The sequence below is a fragment of the Colias croceus genome, chromosome 5, assembly GCF_905220415.1.
Source record: "Colias croceus chromosome 5, ilColCroc2.1".
In the NCBI taxonomy this organism is placed as follows: Eukaryota; Metazoa; Arthropoda; class Insecta; order Lepidoptera; family Pieridae; genus Colias; species Colias croceus.
This window is the reverse complement of record NC_059541.1, coordinates 10,815,261-10,833,278: the sequence shown is the minus strand read 5'-3', so window position 1 is coordinate 10,833,278 and position 18,018 is coordinate 10,815,261. Positions and strand designations below refer to the sequence as shown.

At 31.4% G+C, this 18,018-nt stretch overlaps 1 protein-coding gene across 4 annotated transcripts in view; it reads left to right on the top strand.

Moving 5' to 3' along the window:
• LOC123691756 (proton-coupled amino acid transporter-like protein pathetic) overlaps positions 1-18,018 on the top strand; it is a 55,685-nt gene that overhangs the window by 28,200 nt on the left and 9,467 nt on the right. For 2 of the 4 annotated variants that reach the window (XM_045636303.1, XM_045636300.1), the window contains exons 6-8: positions 7,629-7,873; positions 10,895-10,994; positions 12,324-12,436. In XM_045636303.1, the coding sequence (XP_045492259.1) occupies positions 7,629-7,873; positions 10,895-10,994; positions 12,324-12,436 (458 nt within the window). Of the gene's footprint in view, positions 1-7,628; positions 7,874-10,894; positions 11,108-12,323; positions 12,437-18,018 lie in introns of all 4 variants that reach the window. The other 2 variants (XM_045636301.1, XM_045636299.1) reach the window with 2 other exon arrangements.

Below are 18,018 nucleotides of genomic sequence, written 5' to 3'. Positions count from 1 at the left end.
TACACATATTGCTCAATATTTAAAAAGTAGAACTTTTCAACACGACTCTTAAAACTGGGGAAAGAACGAGAATGGAACTTTAAAATATAATATCTATTTTTATTTATCTGAAGAAACAAATTATCGAATGTAAATTATGTAGATAATATTTAAAAGAAAATAAATTAATACGACACTGCTAACATCTAGATATTAGTAAAGTAATGGAAATAAAACAAAGTAATTAAAATTATTTAAAATTACTTTACTTACTTTAAACAATATAAATCTTATCTAATATATAAAAATCAATGCCACTTTTCGTTGTAATTCCATAACTCGAGAACGGCTGAACCGATTTCGATAATTCTTTTTTTATTATATTCCTTGAAGTACGAGGATGGTTCTTATGTAGAGAAAACGTTAATATGTACCACGGGCGAAGCCGGGGCGGACCGCTAGTACTCAATAAATTTCGCAATTGAAAACCAAAAATTCCATGTGTACCTAAGCTTAGTCACTCTGACATAATAAACGAAGAATTATTTACTTATAGGAAAGATAAATGTAGCTAATTAGGCATTGAATCACACAATAGAAAATATTTATTCCAACCCTATTTTCACGAGAAATCTGTTCGTTTCAATTTATAGATTACACATTTTCGGAAATACGGTGTTACTACATAATAAGAAATCAACAAATGGATAGATTTATTGTTCTATCGATAATCTAGCTCCTCGTCCTCGCTCTTCGAGTAATAATATAGGTACTGTCATTCCAGTAAATTATTATTATTTACACATACCTGATCTATTATTTTTCTCGAAATAATTCAGTTTACAGGAATAAAAAAATGGTTAAGTGCTAAACTTTTTTTTGTATCAGCCTTCTCAGCGAAAGAAAGCTTTTGCTTTCAAATATTATAAAGTCTGAAACATGAACTAATCTTGTCCAACCACTCGTAGTTTTAAATACTCATAATTATTCGAGACTAAGCGTATTTGGGACCTCGCCAACTATGCAAATAATATAATAGTCTGAATATTCCCCGACAAGTCCGTATTGCATAAATTAAAACTTGTTTATTACATGCCATTCTATCTTTCCATCTGTTTACTTCTTACCATAAAAGTGCTGAATCGATTTCCAACTGAACTTTTCAATAAATAGATCAAAATGTAGCTTTCCATCTGTTTACTTCTTACCATAAAAGTGCTGAATCGATTTCCAACTGAACTTTTCAATAAATAGATCAAAATGTAGTCCCTAGCTGAGATTTTAGTAGTCCCTAGCCAACATTTTTTATTAGTATGGGAAAAGTTATAAATATAAGCCAGAATATAATATAATGGTTCTAATTGTCCACGTAATAGAGCATAGTATACCGTGTATATAATATGTGTATGTGTAATGCGTGTTTCTGATTCTCCACTGTGATTGGAGAATACAAACTCATGACGTCACTAGAACTCATTGTTACCTCAAGATATTTTCGGAGGTCAATCTATTTGCAGGAAGAAAATATACAATAAATTAAAAACGTAAATAGGTATAATATTATAACCAAAAATAAATTAGAGAGAAGAAAATATTAAATAGAATTCGAATGATCAATGACTGAAGCGAAATTATCTGTTTTATTCGAATAAAAGTTGATCCATGCATACTAAGTGAAGCTATGAAGCTATACATCAAAGCATCAAAAATAGTACACGTACCAGCAATTTGCAACAATATTCCAAACACATTTCTTTATTTCACTCATATACTAGTAAACTTTAATCAAACGTTCTATGAACTGCTGTGACCTTATCTCTAGGCCAACGACTGACTAATATTTACAACCGTAAACATATTGCTATGCAACATTCAACCTTATTGCGATCAACAAAAAACGTTTTTTAAGATAAGTGTAACACGTTCGCTAAAAGAGATTGAATTAAATTGTAGTCTTTAAATCTGGCTAATAACATTATCTATCCTCGACATAAATTACTGGCTAAGTGACAATTATCCTTATGAGTAAACGTGTCTCGGATTTCTTGGTTTTATGTGCATCTTTTTAAACACGTGCACAGTATACGAGCTCTATAATAAAACAAATTCGCTTTCTCTGTCTCTATGTCCCTGTATGCGTAAATCTTTAAAACTACGCAACATTTTTTGATGCAGCTTTTTTTAATAGATAATGTGATTCAAGAGCGAGGTTTTAGTATATAATTTACTAGCTGTTCCGCACAGTTTCAGCCGCATTGCTCCGCCTTAGCGTGATGATATATTACAGCCTTCCGCGATAAATGGGTTATCTTACACCGAAAGAATTTTTCAAATCGGACCAGTAGTTTCTGAGATTAGCGCGTTCAAACATACAAACAAACAAACTCTTCAGCTCTAAAATATAAGTAGATATAGATTAGGGTTAAACCAAGGGGGGCGCAGCCGCGAGCGGTATTCTAGACTCTAGTATTTTATAAATTCTATACTAGTTTCTCTGCCGGGCATCACGATATTCTGTAATAATGTTGTATCTTGCGAATTAAATCTTTTCTGTCTTTACCTTCTATTTATTATCTTTCCGACCGCAGCCTTGCTCTATTAATATATCTCATATATCTCTCTGATCTATCTCATCTCATATATCTCTCTGATCTATCTCATCTCATATATCTATCTCCATACATATTATGTGGAATGTTAATATGTAAAAGATGTGGTAAAATTGATTAATTTTGTATTCTCTACTTCACTTCCTTGTTTATTTTTGTTCTATTATTTCTATTTAAAAACGATGAATTGTAAAAGAAAGAACGAAATTAAAAGAGGATAAAGAAAGGAAACGATGTCGGTCATATAAATGTTTCCATCTTTAATATTAAGAACAGGAAATCTTCGTATTTTATTTCAGAAATTGTTTCTGTTATTTACATTATTTCTTCAAAGATAATCGGAATTACATTTTCATTTCGTCAGTCTTAGATATATTTGATTTATTTAAATACACACTTATTTAGCTTTGAACATTTATTTTTAGGAAATTATATTGTTTCCATTTAAACCTTCGTATGAAATTGAAAACCAGTTCGCTTGATACCAAAGAATGTTCTATATTTTACATTAATAATATTAGCTACATACAAATATATCCTAAATTATATTAACTGTGCACTTTTCTCCTCGTATTCAAGTTGTATTACGTTGCTAATAAATAAAACAATTTACTTCTATCGTTAAAGAATTTATGTACGATAGAGATAAAACGCTTAATTTAAGTCTAGTCTGTCTGAAAAAGTGCTAAAAGCTTGAGAATACTGCTTATCATCAGGTGGAGTGTCAGTGTCGTATTAACTCCGAATTTTAACTTAAGCGTGTTTTATTGCGAATTACGATTCATATTAGTCGCTCGTGTAGACTTGATATTAAAGGAGAACATGCTTTTACGACTATTTTCCTGAAATTAATAAATGGAACCGTTTTTAATGTCTTATAGATTACCTTATAGACTACCTTATAGCTACAATCCATACTAATATTATAAATGCGAAAGTAACTCTGTCTGTCTGTCTTGTTACTCAATCACGACTAAACTACTGAACCAATTTTCATGAAATTTGATATGGAGATATTTTGAGACCTGAGAAAGGACATAGGCCTACATACATAGGCTATAGAGCATAGACTAGCTAGCACATAAATATTTATGTGCTAGCTAGTCCACTTCACAACTGGGATGCGTAACATTTATGAAAAATTTGGAGAACAGAATTGCGTGGTTCAGCTAGTCCGTCTTTCGTATTATATTATGTTTTCTTTCGATTCTTTTGGTACATATTTACATTCAAAGTTAAACACTTTTTATTGGACTAGGTGGTAGGATATCGGGAAGCTCTTTCATTTAAAAATTCTAAAAGCAGGCAGCTACTGCATTAACAAAATAAATAACCAATTTTACGTTCTCTGTAACTAAGTAAGTTTCTATTTTCTTAATGTAAACTAACAGCTAACAAAAACCTCTTAGGTGGAAAAGTCTGTTAAATCCTTTAAAATCCATTGTATTCATAGAATTATCTTGCATGTATATGAATTTAACTCGACACATTCATGAGGTTAAGGTACAATGGATTTGTAATAGGAAACTGCTTTGTTCGACTTCTGTTATTATAGTTAAGTCTTCGCTTTGTTAAACCAAAATTTAAAGCTCCTATGACTAGCGAAATAAAATGAGAGCTTTTAGGTTTCAAACTTTTTAAAGCTTACTAATTTTGAGTTTATCTACCTAAGTGTATCTCTTATATGTATTTATATTTTATTTAAGTTTCTAGACAATTTTAAACAACCACCTCAAAACTAACTAAACTTAATACATGGAACCAACATACTTTTACATTACTATGAAAACTCATTAACCCACGCAACTTCCTCTGCTATCAGAAAAAATCTTATTTTAGTTTATTTCTACTAAACTCTCGCAATATTTTTAATTAAAAAGACTAACCTCTGCACTGACATAGACCATTATGATAAATAAATTTCATTTTAGACCGACAGTTTCTTATTTAAAAGGCGCATAATAACGAGTTGCGGGAATTTGCCCCAATCATAATAATCACTTTGACGTTATTCTAAAAGCATGTACAGCACTAGTCAATGAACTCTAGATCAGAAGGTATCAGAAGGCATCGACTCAGAAAAATGTCCATTAAAGTTGTGCTGCAGACCATACATAAATATTACTATCTAAATACTCTCTGTCTCAACTCTCAACTTTGAAAGTCAATCTGGCCCTTTGACCAGTTGATAGGGCCAGTCCGAAATTTAAATATTTCGGCAACTTCAAAGGATTTAGTCACATTCTAGTGTGGTAAAAGGAAAGGTCAATAACCCTAAATAGAGGGAACCTAAGAAGGGAACGGTATGGAAAATAGGCGAATAATTTTCTAACTTTGTTACTTTAGCGCAATTAACTGTACCTACGGTTTATGTTTTACTTATACTTATAAGTTATCTCATAATTGCATGTACATGTATATTTTTTCTGTTGTCAAATAAAGAATTTATTTACTTATCAAATAGTATCCTTGGGATGTAGAACAGCTGACTAGATAGATCGTCGTAGCCTTATTGCAAACTAGCTGCTCGCGCAGTTTTACCCCCGTTGCTCCTCTCCCGTTGGTTGTAGCGTGATGATATCGCCTTCCTCGATAAATGAGATATCTAACACCGAAATAATTTTTCAAATCGGATCATTAGTTCCCAAGATTAGCGCGTTCAAACAAACAAACGCTTTATTATATTAAGTATAGATTTTAGTTTAAATTTTAATAGCAACTAACAACTGTAAACTGTAGGTAATCTTATTCTCATTATAATAAGAAGCCATTAGAATTGGTCAATAATAAGTAAATATGGATTTGATAGTAAGAAATACAAATCTTTACATCTAATAGTATATTATAGAGATTTAAACGTATCATTGCTAACGTATGCCAAATATGTCTAGGCTTCTCTATGTTTAATTTTAATACTATTTTTTTCTATTTCTTTGGTACCTCACTATATGAATTATTTGAAGCATACATAAAAATTAACTTTCTCTACATTTTGAAATTTAAGCTCTACTTTTCTATTCATATAAATTTTTACAAGGCTTTATGAACAGTTATTTTTATTAAACAACTATCGGAATGCCAATTCGACGAAATCAAACGATACAATGTAACTATAGTGTAAATATAGGCTATTATTATTATATAATATATTATTTACTAGCGGTCCGCCCCGGCTTCGCCCGTGGTACATATTCACGTTTTCTCTACATAAGAACCATCCTCGTACTTCAAGGAATATAATAAAAAAGTATTAAAGAAATCGGTTCAGCTGTTCTAAAGTTATGCGCTTACCAACACATTTTGGGATTCATTTTTATATTAAAATATTATAATTATTAATTACCTATTAATAGCGGAGGTATTTTCACTTTTGTATGGAAGTGATCTGCTAGTATTTATTCTGTGTTATTACTGTGGTATTACTACACTACCACTATCCTATATTGCAATAAAGTTGGTAATCTCTTTACGTTATTTGCTTTTTTTCACCTCAATACAGAATGCTTTGTACGATTGCAACTGGTTTAATAACAGTACTATAGAAATTCCGTAAAAGCAAACAACAGAGGTTTTCTACGTACATATTGGATTTTTAAAGGCCTTTGAAATCTGAATGCACCTTTACACCTTTTATTTAAATATTGATATATTTTACAATTTTCACCTAAAAACCTTATGAATTATGCACATTTCGTCATTTCAGGAACTCCATTATGAAGAAATCATGTTATTTACATATTTTATTAAATTTTATGTATTAATTGTTATATTTATAGCTACTGGAATATAAAATAATGGTTGAAATTCTTATTCCAATAATACTAACCAGTGTTCTACGAAACGACTTGATGAAACAGAATATATGGTGTCCTTAAATGTGTATAAAAATAAATACTTAAATGACGACTTATATTCAGGCTAGAATATATTATGAGTAATTTAGGAAATAGACCTTTTCGACATGCTTAGAATTAGATAATGTTTAAGAACTGCTTTCAACGCATAATATGTAAAAGCATATATTACATACGCAAAATAAGCAAAGGGTTAGTTAGCTATTAGTAAAATACCCTTTACTTCAACAAACATAAATCAATAAGCGTTTTTAAAAACGTTACATTCCTATTTATAGCTAGGTATTTCCTAAAATTCCGGTTGAAGAATCCCGGGTATGATGTGGAGTCATAAATCATAAGAACCCTCTGGCTTTTCCCTCATACTGGGCAGTGACGGAATACAGAACATTCCTTATCAATCATATTTATTTATCAGGGCTTTATTGTACCCATAAAAGGGTTTATAAATGAATGTGTTTATGTCAGTGAGCCAGTACTATATAATATATATAGATAGGTACTAGTGATCCGCCCCGGCTTCGCCCGTGGTACATATTTCGCAATAAAAGGTAGCCTATGTCCTTTCTCGGGTTTCAAAATATCACTATACCAAATTTCATGCAAATTGGTTCAGTAGTTAAGGCGTGATTGAGTAACAGACAGACAGACAGACAGAGTTACTTTCGCATTTATAATATTAGTGTGGATAAAAGGTATTGAGTATTTTCTTACTAGTTTAGAAGATTTGTCAATGTTTTTTACCGTCCACCCAATTTTCGTAAAAATTGATTAAAAAGTTGCTTCACGTATTAATATACTTTACGGTCTTATCTATATAAATAAGAGAGAGAGAGACAGATACTGACTCCCACAGTCTCTATCTACCTATAACAATCGTATATTAAATACTTAAATAAAAAACTAGTTATCGCATGACTAATTTTAACATTTTGTTATACATACAAATTCTATACATAGTTATACATACAAATTATATTCATAGTGATACATCATACAAACAATTTATCAAAGTCCTTAGATACCTTTGAAATTCTCTTTAAGTATTTTTAACTTCCTGTAATTCATGCGAGCCATTTTCGCGATACAAATTATACATATATATAAGATATTTTTTACAATTACAATTTACATAAATATAAGAACTTTTCGTTTAAACATATTCTATGCTACACTTTTTTTCCAGATAATCGACCACTTCGCGCCCGACCATCAATTCTCCGTCGAAGCATATTGCGGCATCCTCCTCCTGCCCCTCGTGCTGATCACACAAGTACGCTATCTAAAGTTCCTGGTGCCCTTCTCTGTGATTGCCAATCTGTGTCTAGTACTGACCTTCGGCGTGACCTGCTATTATACATTTGTGGATCTGCCTGAAGTAAGCAATGCGAAATTGGCAGCTGACATCGGAGAATGGCCTTTGTTTTTGAGGTAACTTTTAGACTATGGAAAATTGATACATAATACATACAATTGATATGTAGTTACAACTAGTATGCTAAAAAAGGATTACTATCGATTTATCCCAAATAATGTAAATTACTTTGATCTTTTTCGAAATAGAACTGTTCTCTTTAATCCTGTATTTGTACATTTAGACATACTTTTCTTTGTTTGTCTTCTATTTGTATTTTATGTAAATTTTTTGTGTGCTATATCTCTCTATTTATATTTTTTATAGAAATTTGACATAGAAAAGTATAAAAACCTTAGCGTCTAATTTTAATTTGTAAATAATGAAGACAATATTCCTCAAACCTAAATGAATTAAAAAAATGTATGTATGTAAAAGCATAAACAATACTATTGTTCAGCGGTTCATCCTTACACGGTTAACTTTCATATAAAGGGTCATTGTGTTATAACGAAAAACTTTGAGAAGGTTTTTGGAAAATTAAACCCCTCACAATAATTATTTACACGTGCAATATTTACTGATAATAAATATTTACTATACTTTAAATATCTTAAACAGAGGAAGAAACGAAATAATACTAAAATGCAATTTCGAAGCTTTTTAGTTTCAAAGAAAATAATAACCTAGAAGTTTCTAAAAATAGCATCAAATCTCCTTTAAAAGATTTGAAACGAAAATAGTACTTTGAAATGGTTGTTATTGTTAAGAAATCGACGAATCATAGTCCAAACTGAATAACTGCTGAATTTGACATGTATTGACATAAACGTTTGGAAAAATAAAAGCCAGTGAAAGTTTTTCGTCCATTCGAATATATTTTCAGTTTTCACTCTTGGTTTTAACACTTTGCTGACTTTGCCATTAGAATTATTTTCAGTATTTTACGATTGTTTTTGACAGATAACATACCTTTTGGACAGATAGAAAACTATATGCTTATTGTATAAATAATAGGTAGAAATTATATTCCTTATATGAATTTTGAATTAAGATAAATTCTTATAAATATTGTACTTAACAAACGCGTCTTGCGTACTATTTTACTTTTTCACAACAAATAATATTTTGAGAAAAATATGATTTATTCCTCTATTCTGCAGACTGCGTTTTACTCTTTCTGTCATAATTTTAGCTTTATCGAATATCAAATAGACAATATAATTCTCTAAACTCTGTCTGAGAACTCAGAACATTCACCTTCCCAATGTCTTTAAACTACGTTAAAAATAAACCTAAAACAACACGAATGGAATCTTTAAACGTACTTCGATATAAAAATCATATTAAAATCGAAGAATGAATAAATTTACATTACATCCAAACCGAAACAGTAAGTCAACCAAATAAATCTAATTTAACCATCGAGATATATGTACTACGTATTTAACGAAAGACGAAGCCAAAGACAAAGAAAATTAATTTAATTTCAGCAGAATTATATAGATTCCTTGGGAAAATGAAATAAAAGACGTTTTGAGTTGAAATTAGACGGTCCATGAAATGGTTATAAAATATGCTGTTGACAAAATAAGTTCAAACTAAATGCAATCAATAGCCAATAGGGTATTCATAAACTTAAGTTTACGAACGAACGAAACTTAAGTTTAGAAACGAACCTGTAAAAATTTAAGCATAATTTAATGAAGCGCACATCTAAGTTCTAACTTTATCGTAATATTATTTCCATGCACTACTACTATACTTCCAAATAAGCTTCCTATTATGTCCTACAATGTATTAATCTATTACTATCAAACACTACATCTCCAATGTAAGATACCTCTTGATTTCACTCTGACTTAGTAGTTTCCTATAGTCATTATAGCCAGCTCGTTTGGCCTATAGCATCATGTTTACAAACAAGCAAGCAGTTGCTACGCGTGTAGTGCTACGTGTAGTAATTAGCTTGTTGTTTGTATGAACTACGGGAGGAAGATGATTCCGTACATTGTAGATTATACTGGATAGGAAATAGAAGGATTTAATACTCAGGCTTGTCCGGGATATATGAAACATTCTGTTAATCTGTACCGTAACCCTGTTTATTGTCGAATTATAAAGCTTGATTTATTACTTACTTATTTTACTTTTACCACGGTATTGCAAGCTGTGCCGCGAAATAATGTATTTTATACACCGTGTTAGTCTGGTAGATAAACTACATCACTACTAGATGTAATAAAAATTGGTTCAGTAGTTTTCGCGTGGAAGAGAAAACATACATCCATACAATCAATAGACTATTGCGTTAAAATCTAAATAGAATATTTTCCATACGCTAATGAATAATATTGTCTTTAGTTTTACTTAATTGCTGTTTACAGATGTTGCGTTAATTTATTTAAAACAAACAACTCCCCCATAATTTTCGTGTTTTGTGTCGGCGTCTAATTAAATTTGTATTGTACGTAAACATTTATAATAATAAATGTATGCAAGTTTATGATTGATGATGCTACCAGATAACATAACTATCTACTGATCATCCCTTATTGTTACTTTATTTTATTATTTTCTATGTGTTAAATATTTAAAAATAATACGTACCTATATGGAGCAATCATAATAAGTGTTAGGTTTTAATAGGTGTTATAAAAAGCGATAACAACGTTTAAATAAAAAAAAAATATTATATTATAAATAATATAACGTAGGTTTTTAACGTCCATAATTTGATACTTACTGAAAAATTAAATAAACATTATTATAGCTACGTACAAGACATTTCTACTCTATTAAAGAGGAGGTACACAAGATATTTCTGTTTATTTATGTATGATAAGCTACGCCAATTAAAAAGTATGTAGGTACACCAATTATAATCAAATAATATAAGTATGTGAACAAAGACTAGTATAAGAATTTGAAAAATGATATTAAAGAGATTTTAATTTTGTCTACTCTATTAAAGAGAATTAATTTGCTCTTCATATTAAGAAATAAATGTTTAAAATAATATTTAAAGGCTACTCTCATAAACCCGACACATAAAATGAACCTTCCTACCTATAACTTACAGTTCACTTTCCTTCCAGCACAGCAATATTCGCAATGGAGGGAATCAACGTAGTGATGCCAGTTGAGAACGAAATGGCCAAACCAGAACACTTCCTGGGTTGTCCTGGCGTGTTGAACATCACTATGGTGTTAGTAGCGGCGTTGTATGGCGTCGTAGGACTCTTTGGTTACATTAAGTATGGGGAGGAGGTCCTGGGAAGTATTACGTTGAATCTACCACAGGATGACATGTAAGTTGCTTGTTAACACGTTCACTGCGGCACATATATAGCTGTACTTTCCATTACTGCGTTACGGGTCGTTTTAAACCTTGTCCTATACCAGAGATTGTGGCGGCACGAGGCATATTAAACCCCACCGCCCGTAGGAGACCAAAATCCTTTTTTTGGCGCCAAATAAGACAAAGTGTGCGGTTTTTGTCCTGATTATTATTAACAATGAGTTGATTGACCTAAATCTACCGCCGCCCGTGGTAAGATTAGTTAGTTTAGATTCTATGGGTAAAATAAAATGTGGGGTCTGATGTACCCCATACCGCACTGAACAATAGCAGTTTTTCATACAATTTAGTGATGGGAAAAGAAATATCGATTTTATTTAATTGTATTTATTTATAAAATTTATGGATGTTTTTCATTAAAACAGGCCAAACAATAGGTAATATTGTTTGCAACCAGTGCATTCTGTGAGAATTTTCTTTACTTTTTTGTCAGCCTCACGACTTGTTAACAAGGTGCGGAGTTTTTAGTAACATCCTACACGTCTCCTCTTCTTTGATCCCTTTAAGAGATGATGTGCCTTGTTTGTTGGCTTGTTGACTTGAGCAAGAGTTAAATTTTGATGAGCCATACACTGATTGACGGGTGTTTTGGATTTGCCGCTAGTTGATTTAATAAACAAACACACTAATAGTAATCATGATTATCAACCTATTTGAAGAAAGTTACTCAACATGTCACATTCACGTTTCTATTAACGATATTTATTATAACGAGTAGTTAGGATGTTTGTAAATTACCTGTATCTACATTCAAGTCATTCTTTGTAAAAGCTTCAATAAGTTGTTCCACAAATAGTCTCGAATGCGTTGCACAACACTAACCGCGTGAGCTAGCTTAGGGTGCGGTACGAGGTGCGCGGTGGTACGAGGTGTTCGCAACCTCGTTCCGCACTGTGTTAGAATTTTTATTTGTTCAGTGCGGCACGAGGTCTTAGAAACCCGGTATTAAGATCGGTATACCATTGAACTAGGAATCAATAGCACATCTCAGATATATAGATATCACTTTCCTACACTGAACCAGATGGAAGTTATGCCTCCCGCACGACAGAGAAGTTTACGTTTTTTCCTACCGCTATAACGACGAGACACGGACAGGGTGTTTCAAGCCCTGTTTCGCAGCTAACGTGTTAATATGTTTTCTTTGTTGTCCTGGCGTGTTGAACATCACTATGGTGTTAGTAGCGGCGTTGTATGGCGTCGTGGGACTCTTTGGTTACATTAAGTATGGGGAGGAGGTCCTGGGAAGTATAACGCTGAATCTACCGCAGGATGACATGTAAGTTGATTGTAAAGCTGTTATTATGGTTTCTGACGTCACAATAATGGTGGTAGCTACGTTGTATGGCGTCGTGGGACTCTTTGGGTATAGGTATCAAGTATGAGAAAGAGGTCCTGGGCAGTATTAACACAGGTTACTTAATAGTTTGGTATTACGCTCAATTGCTTATTGCATTCTATATTCTTAATGTCATATAAATAAGCGTATAATAATTTAATATTTATATAAAATTATTAAGCATTTCATCCAAATACCATGTATAGATAATACAATTAATTTACTCTATAAAAACACTGTTTACATGCTTAGTAACATTATTCCATTGTGCTCTAACACAACGAATTCTTTAAGCAATTATTAAAACACGGCTTCATTGCTCTGTACAATTATGTATGGATAACTTTGTTAGCTTCTGTTTTCTAAAGAATCAAAATAATATAAAGATATTCAAGACTGCACTTCAAGTTTGTTGACACTATCGTTTTAAAGACGATCATTCTTTCAAAAACTTTTCATGATTTATAAGTCTGCTCGTTTGCAAATGGCCCGTGATATTAAGTTCTTAAACCAATCCCTACTAATATTATTATAAATGCGAAAGTAACTCTGTCTGTCTGTCTGTTACGCTTTCCCGCTTAAACCTCTCAACCAACTTTGATGAAATTTGGCACAGACAATCTTTAGACCCTGAGAAAGAACATATAGGATACCTTGTATCAAAACACCTTCGGGCGAAGCCGCGGGCGGAAGCTAGTATCATATTAAAATGGAAAACTCTACATTATTTCGTTATAATTCCGTTAGCAACGCGATATAAAGGTACTTTAATTAATTTGTTTCCATTCCAACTAATGGAAATCACCACATAATGGTCTTTATTCAAATAGGTCTTAGTTGTTTGATTAAAAACCTTGGCAGAAGATTTGATGTTCAATGGTATGAAACTTATTACTTTTTCTATATACCATTATATTATTTATATTTTTTTGTCAAAGTAATGAATAAAATTTATTTATTTATTCAAAACCATTTAGATATACAGTAAATACTACTGTATGTACTGTTACCTAACTTAGAACTAATTTTTTTTCAAATTGTTTGCTAAAAAGTTTTATGAACTCTTGATGCTACATCCTATGAGAGCGGAATGCCTCGGCTTGGATCACTGCTTCTATTTCCACCAAAAATACTAAGAACCATCTCGTCAGACAGAAAGTTTAAATATGAATAAATTTATGCATAGTATTTTCTGAATTTAAGAAATTTCAATAAAAAAACACTCAATTAAAATTTAAATACACACCATTTCGGATTCAAAAAACATTTTATATCACAGCTTCTCCGCGCGGTTTCATCCCCGTAGCTCCACTCTTGTTGGCCGTAGCGTGATGTTATATAGCCTATAACCTTCCTCGATAAATGGGCTATCTAACACCGAAAGAATTTTTCAAATCGGACAAGTAGTTCCCGAGATTAGCGCGTTCAAACAAACAAACAAACAAACAAACTCTTCAGCTTTATAATATTAAGTATAGATTTAAACATGACTCAATACATCAGCCATGTAAGCCTTTATCAAATAATTGACATGATAAATCTTCAGTCACATTCTTCAGTGATATTTAAATCTCTTTTCGGTTAATGAAATACCCCAGAGTGGTCCTGACAGACTGTCGAAACCCTTGTTAAATCCTCCAAAGATTTCGTAATGCAGTTGAGAATATATTTCTACGTTTTGTTTTAAATTTGTACCATTGAGAATTCCTTTATTCCTTTAAATGAGTGATTACTGTCTACCAAATGAGAACTTTTAATGAGCATTCATTGGAACAAAAATTTAAATAGTAAAAATTGGCAATTTTATATTTTAGTGGGCAGTAGAAATTATCTATCTACATAAAGCTCTTATGTATAGTTTGTTAGTCACCAATTTAATGAATTTGAATAAAGTCGTCGTGTATGCCGTAAAAGAACGAATCACAACTTTCAAACATCAATCCTAATTGCATTTAATTTTTCTGATTCTTATAAACGTTAAGAGGATTATTTCCCTACTATTCACACCTTATTAAATAGTAAAATCAAAAATCATTTTCCATTTCCAACCCTTCAAACTTTCAGCATCCTGTCGTATTTTCTTTGAGGTGTTTCTTTGAGTTTACGAACTACTTGCGAACCGAAAGCAAGTTATTTTCAGCAAGCAATTTAAATTGAGGAAAATAATTTGTTGCGAAATACATTTTGCAATATGTAGTGCAAAATGTATTTCGTGTATGTATTTCGTTGTATGTATGTGTAGTATATAGATTGACAGCGTATATATTTGACCAGAAAAATATGTTTAATTTGTTTTAATATTTTACAGGTCTGAAAACCTGATAATAATTAGAACATTGCGCTATAATTTATATGTCCAACATATTCGAGTCGAGTATAAAACATAATTATTACGAGTCGGTTAGTCGAAAAATTATGTCCAATATTTAGGAAGTAATGAGACTTATTGAAAACTTTCGCCACGAGTACCTACAAAGTCATAAGAATCAGCTATTTTTGCATGAAAGAAGCTTCATGAATAAGAAAGTACGCTGTTACGAGGAAATGTTAAAAGAATATTACATTACTCGAGTACATTACAGTTAGTAACAGGCTGAAAAGTTATACTGTCATTTTCATATTTCAATATTTTAACATGTGTTTACGATGATTAAAATTCATAGGTAGGTACTCACTTTTTTTCAGAACATATTTTGTTTCAATTTTTGTTGCTTTGTGAATATTTGTGGAAACAATACATTAAATATATCTCACATTTATGTGACCGTAGATGGCCTTTGAACGCTACCTAGGTACTAGAATAAATGATCGACCATTGAACGCAGCTTCAAAAACAATTTTCATTGTTCCGTGCCAAACACAAACACAAAATTCGCTTACGTTCAACTTCATACAAATTTGGAATAATATTCCGCGTCAGAATCAAATAAATTTCATAACCACCATAATTGTTTTATTAAAAATAAAATTGACGGAGCGAAAAGCGGTATCGTTAAGGGCCCAGCGGTTACATCACTTTTACGCGATATTTTATTGGCGCCTTAATATTTCAAACGTTCCATAAATGTCTATCGTAAAATATTTGAAATTGTTTGATTTAAAATTAAATTATTTTTTTTAAATCATGGAGGAACCAAATAACGTAATTAAAAATAGTGTGAAACATATCGCGTTTATAAAATTAATTCTTATTTTCTATACAAAAAATAAATAAATGGATAATTTTGTATACTTACATCTTATTGTTAATTTCCAAGTTGTTTAATAAAAAAGGTATTTAACAGCCGCTGTTAATGGCAAATGGCCTCAAGGAACACTAATTACTACAAAGCTTTAGCAGGCTGTGTCGAACAGGGATTAGAAAAAGTTATTTTATTACAAAAAATAAAGGGACTACGGCTGATTTCGTACGTATGAAGATATTTCATAAAATTGTTACAATTTCCTTCATGTGTCGTAAAATCCTGCTTGAAATAGACGTATTTTGAAACATATTGTTTTAGTACCGCAGATTTTCTTGTATTCTAAAGAACCAAACATATCATTCAACATTAATGAATTTTGGTTCTATACGTAATTAATGTAATAGAAAAATAGCATATTAACAAAAAATAATAAAATGCATATAAATAGAAAAAATAGTAATACGTACCGTTTGGTACGACGTAGTCTTAGAAAATAATTAATCATTGTTCAAAATTCATCATAATATTACACCATAGTTTATAGGTACCTACTTTAAAAATCAATCTTTATCACACAGCCATAACCATAATGGTATTTCCTCTTATGAAAACTACTGATATAATATCTATAAACACAAAAGAGGAAAAAACAACGCAAACTCGCTCTACAATGTCCAAGTTGCCCAATAAGAACTTTGTTCTGAGACATATACAAACAAAATGCTTCATGTAATGGCAATTTCATTCCCATTATGTAGGCAATAGCTGTATTTATCTGAATTTTTGTATCAGTGTAAGTGAAACATTTCCCTGTTAGCAAAGTGGGGAAATGTATTTTTTAGTAATTCATTGTTCTTACTAGATAGTCATGTTAGTTACTATTATGTATTCTGTGGTCATGTTTAAGTTTAATATTAGTGAGGCCTTTCCTTTTTAATTAAGGACTGGGAAAACTTTTATCAGAAATTAGTTTTTTTTTACTCAAGAGTTTACAGCCTTTGGACTAGATAAACAGAAAACTGTTACCTGTCTTTTTATATTATGGAAATAATCAAAATTCCAATTCTTTGAAACTCGAGACACACCCTTTTTATACGGTCCGGTTGACGTTCTTATAAAAACCCGATAGCTTCATTATATTTTTCGGGCTATCCAAATACTGAAATGTGTGACAGTCTTTGTAAAATGGGTTGAAGGGTATGACGGTCCCTTCATAAATATTCGACAATAAGATGCATGAGATTGATCGAACCGGTCATTGGATTCAAATATTAGAAACGTGAAAGTTAGTGATGGATAGATAGATGATGTTTCACAGGAAAACAGCTAAAATCTGTATGAAACATCGTAGAATAGGCAAATTCGAGATTGCTTAAAGGCAACTATTTATTCGGTTCCAATGCGGGTGAAGCCAAAATATTACCAATAGAGTAATATTAGCAATCCTGTGTCTAAATTTCCTAAATCTTCATTTTAGAATATGTACACTTATTCTGTCCATTATTAATGTAGTAAGATCCATTATTGTAGACACGAACTATCAAAAACCATAACTAGCCGACTCGAGTACCTACTAACTCTCTTAAGCAAAAGAAGCATTAAGAAGGTAATTGCCGCGAAATCAACACGTGGACCATAAAATCAAATTACATCCGTATATAGGTACGTTATGACAGAAAGGGAAATGCGAAACGTGGAGTTAATAAAAATTCTAAAATTATCATATTGTCTTCTCTTGAATTCGAATAATCTTACATGTCCTTGTAATTCACGTAATAATTTGCTTTTATAAAGTGGTTGAAATATTCACGGGTTTAACCAACAGGGGTATCCTCTTTCCTTTTTACACAACCGTACAAACAGTGTTTAATGTTTCAAAGGCTCTTTTATGTTTTTTAACGCTTATATTTCATTACATCTTATGGGTAACAATTTTTGTTAGACAATTTTGTCTGTATATTTTAAGTGACAGTATGAATAGTTATTTTTTTAATTATATATCTAGGTGTTAGATTCGTGACAGTAATAGAAATTTAATAATATAGTATAGGTAGCTAATTAGCTAGCTCTATTTAGTTCCTTTTCTAGCAATATCTTACATGCTTTATACTAAAACTAGCTGTGCTCCGCGGTTTTACCCGCAGTCCTGTTGGTCTTAGCGTGATCATATAAAGCCTTCCTCGATAAATGGGCTATCTAAAACCGAAAGAATTTTTCAAATTGGACCAGTAGTTCCCGAGATTAGTGCATTTAAACAAACAAACTCTTCAGCTTTATAATCTTAGTAATTTAGTTAGTATTAGTATAGATTTTGCATTTACCACCTGTTCGAAAGCA